Source organism: Mandrillus leucophaeus, unplaced genomic scaffold (genome assembly GCF_000951045.1).
Source record: "Mandrillus leucophaeus isolate KB7577 unplaced genomic scaffold, Mleu.le_1.0 Scaffold157, whole genome shotgun sequence".
In the NCBI taxonomy this organism is placed as follows: domain Eukaryota; kingdom Metazoa; phylum Chordata; class Mammalia; order Primates; family Cercopithecidae; genus Mandrillus; species Mandrillus leucophaeus.
In genome coordinates, this window is record NW_012101554.1 from 218,865 (window position 1) to 223,242 (window position 4,378).

The 4,378-nt window shown below is 43.9% G+C and overlaps 1 protein-coding gene across 1 annotated transcript in view; it reads left to right on the top strand.

The window, feature by feature from the left end:
• Positions 1–6: 6 nt before the first annotated feature.
• The window catches only part of HCFC2 (host cell factor C2), a 42,402-nt gene continuing 38,030 nt past the window's right edge, over positions 7–4,378 (top strand). Inside the window, exons 1-3 of the mRNA XM_011975497.1 lie at positions 7–248; positions 1,700–1,848; positions 3,454–3,614. Of these exons, the coding sequence (XP_011830887.1) occupies positions 86–248; positions 1,700–1,848; positions 3,454–3,614 (473 nt within the window). The 5' untranslated portion in view covers positions 7–85. The remainder of the gene's footprint in view (positions 249–1,699; positions 1,849–3,453; positions 3,615–4,378) is intronic.

Consider the following 4,378-nt stretch of genomic DNA (forward strand, 5'->3'; position numbering starts at 1 on the left):
TGGAGGCGGTTCCCCGCCCTCCCCAGGGAGCAGCGGGTTGAGGCGGGAGCGGTGCATTGTGGGCAGAGGGGCGGGGGTTGGGAAGATGGCGGCTCCCAGCCTCCTCAACTGGAGGCGGGTTTCTTCCTTCACGGGGCCGGTACCCCGCGCCCGACACGGACACCGAGCGGTGGCCATCCGGGAGCTGATGATCATCTTTGGAGGGGGAAATGAGGGCATCGCGGATGAGCTGCACGTCTACAACACGGGTAGGCGCGGCGGTGGCTCGTCGGCCCCGCCTGCGGGAGCCGCGGAGGGGGAGGGGAGGCGAGGCGGCGGCCGCGGCCCTGACAGCTGTCACCGCCCGGTCACTGCTTCCTCGGGCGGGCGGCGGGGAGCGCGGCTCGGCCGGGCGGCCCGGGTCCCGCAGCTCTGTCCCGGACGGCAGCTCTGGATCTCCGGGACCCTCGGGGACGCAACGGACCCCAAGCGGGGTGCACCGGTCTTCAAGCGGGGGATCCCGGACGCCCCCGCCCCAGCCCTGCTGGAGGACGCATGCGACAGAAGACCGTGTCCAACTGCCTGGGCCACTCCCCGAAATCTCGCCCCTGTCAAAAAACAAAACCCACTCCAAACCAAAGTTCCGTCGGGCCTTTCCCGGCTTTGCCTACCTGCCTTCCTTAGGAGGAAGACCATCTAGGGGGTGAGGAGGGAAAACGAGAGGCCTTCTGGCACTCTTGCCTCAAATACAACCCGGTGTTTGGCAGGTAACGGTCAAGAGCCCCTCCGTGGGCCGCGCTCTAAACCGGCGGGGACGTGGTGAGGCGGCCTTGTGTCTGCATACTCGGTGTGGGCGCCCTTCTGGACTGGCCCTCGGAAAGAGGACTGTCATAACCTGAGCACCACTGCAGATCACAAGTGTCCCTGGGCAAGGAGCCCCTATCTTTGAGGACCTCTGTGGAATAGAAAGGAGTCTGGAATTTAATTTTTTTCCCCCTTGTAAATGCTCAGGCTGTCACAAGAAATCTTTTCGGTGTAAAGACAGTGATGGAATTTTGGGTCTACTTCATGCCTGATAACGTTTCTCGGACGAAACAGCTTAATCACAGGAATAATTTGAAGGTTAACAAAATAGTGGAGTCTGAGAAATTTTATTTTTTTCACCCTCTCCTCCTCCCAGCGCCCCAGCATATGAAGTTAAAAAGTTACTGACAGTTTGGTCTTAGTGTTCAAAACCCTGGCTTTGAAACAAATTAGACCTGATTTGAATCTTGCTCTGCCAGTTGCCCAGGATCAGCGCTGAAGTTACCAAACCTTTTTTAGCTTCACAATTTTCAGTTGTAAAATGGAGATTTTTATACTCACCCAGCAGGGGTTTTATAAGAATTAAATGATACAGATCAGGGTTTTTCAACAGCAGCACCGTCGACCTTTTGGGCCAGGTAATTCTTTGTAGAGGTCGGGGGAAGCTGCCCTGTATTGCCCTGTACATTGTAAGATGTTTGACAGCATCCCTGCCTCTACCTACGAGATGCCAGTAACAGCCCCCTCCAGTTGTGACAACTAAAAATGTCACCAGACTTTGCCAAATGTCTTCTGGGGGGCAGAATCATCCCCAGTTGAGACCCACTGATAATGATGATATATGTAAAGTACTTGCTGATAGTATGTGATAACCATTGTTGGTTATAATCAGTTTTAATTTTATTTTGGCAACTAGCTACGAATCAGTGGTTTCTGCCAGCTGTTAGAGGAGATATCCCTCCAGGCTGTGCTGCCCATGGATTTGTCTGTGATGGTACCAGAATATTAGTATTTGGGGGTATGGTTGAATATGGAAGATACAGCAATGAGTTATATGAGTTACAAGTAAGTGTATTTAATATTATTTCATTCTGAGGCTTTAATAATGATATTGTTCATAATTTTTCAAAAGATTGCAACATTACTAACATTGTTTAACACATTTTAACATTGTTCAAGTAATGTAAACTTCACATTTTATAGCTTTACAGAAAATGTTTCCACTTCACTTAAAAGCCAAAGTTTCCTGGCAAGTCTTTTTCCGATACCCAGTGCAACATTTATAACATCAAGATACCTGTTACTTAGCATCAGTTGTACATGTTTATACTTAAGTTTTTGTATCTTAGTGCAGTAGAAACTTTAGCCTGCAACAGGAGCACCTGGAGGACCTGTGAAGACACAGATTGCTGGTTCCTACCCAGAGAGTTTCTGAGTCAGTAGTGGGCCATAAGCATTTGCATTTCTACCAAGTTCCCAGCTGCTGATGCTCCTGGTTTCTAGAGTATACTTTTTGTTTGTTTGTTTTGAGACAGAGTCTTGCTCCGTCGCCCAGGCTGGACTGCAGCCGTGCGATCTTGACTCACTGCAACCTCCGTCTCCTGGGTTCAAGCGATTCTCCTGCCTCAGCCTCCTGAGTAGCTGTGACTACAGGCACGCACCACCATGCCCAGCTAATTTTTGTATTTTTAGTAGAGATGGGGTTTCACCATGTTGGCCAGGCTGGTCTTGAACTTCTGACCTCAGGTGATCCACCCGTCTGGGCCTCCCAAACTGCTGGGATTACTGGCGTGAGCCACTGTGCTCTGCCGCAAGTTCTTAAGTATTAAGTACTGCAGGACTCACAGAGGGATAGTTGGCATTGGCATCAACTGACTGATTGACAACTTTGAATAAAACTTTCCACATTTGGAAAATCACCATGCCTGGCCCCTGGGCTATACTTTGAAAACCACTGCTTTCGTGTTTTAGAAATTGTTACCCTCATACTAATATTTGCTACACCTCCCACCTTGACAATACATACAAAAGAGGAGTAACAGTTTCCCATAACCTTTCTAAATTTGACTCTTACTAAACCGGACTTATAGCCCTTGTTGACTTTTCTTCCTGACCTGTGCCTTATCCCTAGGGTGGTGATCATGTGGGTATCTGCTAACTGGCAGATGTGAGTGGTTATACCTATTTACAAGCAACTCATTGCAAAAATAATTTCAGCTAAAGAAAACATCCATGGCCAGAGAATAAGTTTTGGAATTTGATTTGTTAAATGAGCTTTATATTTACCTTTAAAAGGTTAAAATATTTACCATTCATGGATTGCCTTATTTCAGAAAGTAAGAATGTATAAATTACATTTAATCTTGAAGCTATGTATAATACTTTATTTTTCATTTGGAAAATACTTTAGAACTGTTAGAGTTTATTATTATATGGTTAGTTTGCCATTGTGGAAATCTATGAATATGGAATAGTAACTTGAATGTCTACTGGAACATATATTTTAATTCCAGAAGTTAGCTTGTTGTTTGTCATTTGTCCCAAAAGTAGTTTATTAGTGCCTTCTGATGGGATTTGGATTAAAATGTATTGATATGATGTTGCACTATTGACAATATAGGAGTGCTTTCTTGATTTTGTCTGACTGTATTTGTGTCTTTTTTTTTTTAGGCAAGTCGTTGGTTATGGAAAAAAGTGAAACCCCATCCCCCTCCTTCTGGTTTACCTCCTTGTCCTCGGCTTGGACATAGCTTCTCTTTATATGGTAACAAATGCTATTTGTTTGGTGGCCTGGCAAACGAAAGCGAAGATTCAAACAATAATGTTCCCAGGTATGCTGACTCTTTCAGACCAAATGCTTATTTTATGATTTAGAGTAGGAACATTTTATTTTTTCCATCTTTAATTTTTAAAAGGGATGATGCTTAGCTTTTTGCATTTCAATCTAATAGTGGACAAATTTGTGTGTGTTTGTGTTTTCCTTAGTCCCTGGAGCATATTTGTTTTCAAAACTGTGTCTTTTCTTCAGAAAGCATTGGAGCTAAAAACAAAAAAATTGTGTCTTTTCTAATGAGAAATCATCTTATTAAATTAATATTAATGTAACTACTTGTATCAATATATTTGTATATATTGAGCCATAATGCATTTTAGCTACCTCATAAATGATAATGAAAAGTAACAGATGGTTATTTTAAAATTAGATTTCTCTGGGAATTTGGCAACGAAACTCTGACTGTAAAATGAAAGCTATCATTTCCATGTTTTATACAGGAAGCTGTTAGAGTGGTTCACACTAGCAAATACTTTTACAATCAATTCTTTACTCCTTTTTCCCAAATAGAATTAATTCACTACCTCTTTTCTTTTCACATCGTGTTTTATTTGTTTGTTTGTTTGTGTATTGAGTTCCCATAAGCCTTTATGAAACAGCTCATAGGCAGGTTTGGTCTACAGGATGTAGTTTGCTGACACAGATTGTAAATAATGGGGATATCTACGTTGTTGACCCCTATTATAGCTAATGTTGGTTTTGTCTGCAAAGAATTCCTCTTTCCTTTGGGGAATTGTACTGTTTCATGTAGTGTTTTTTTTT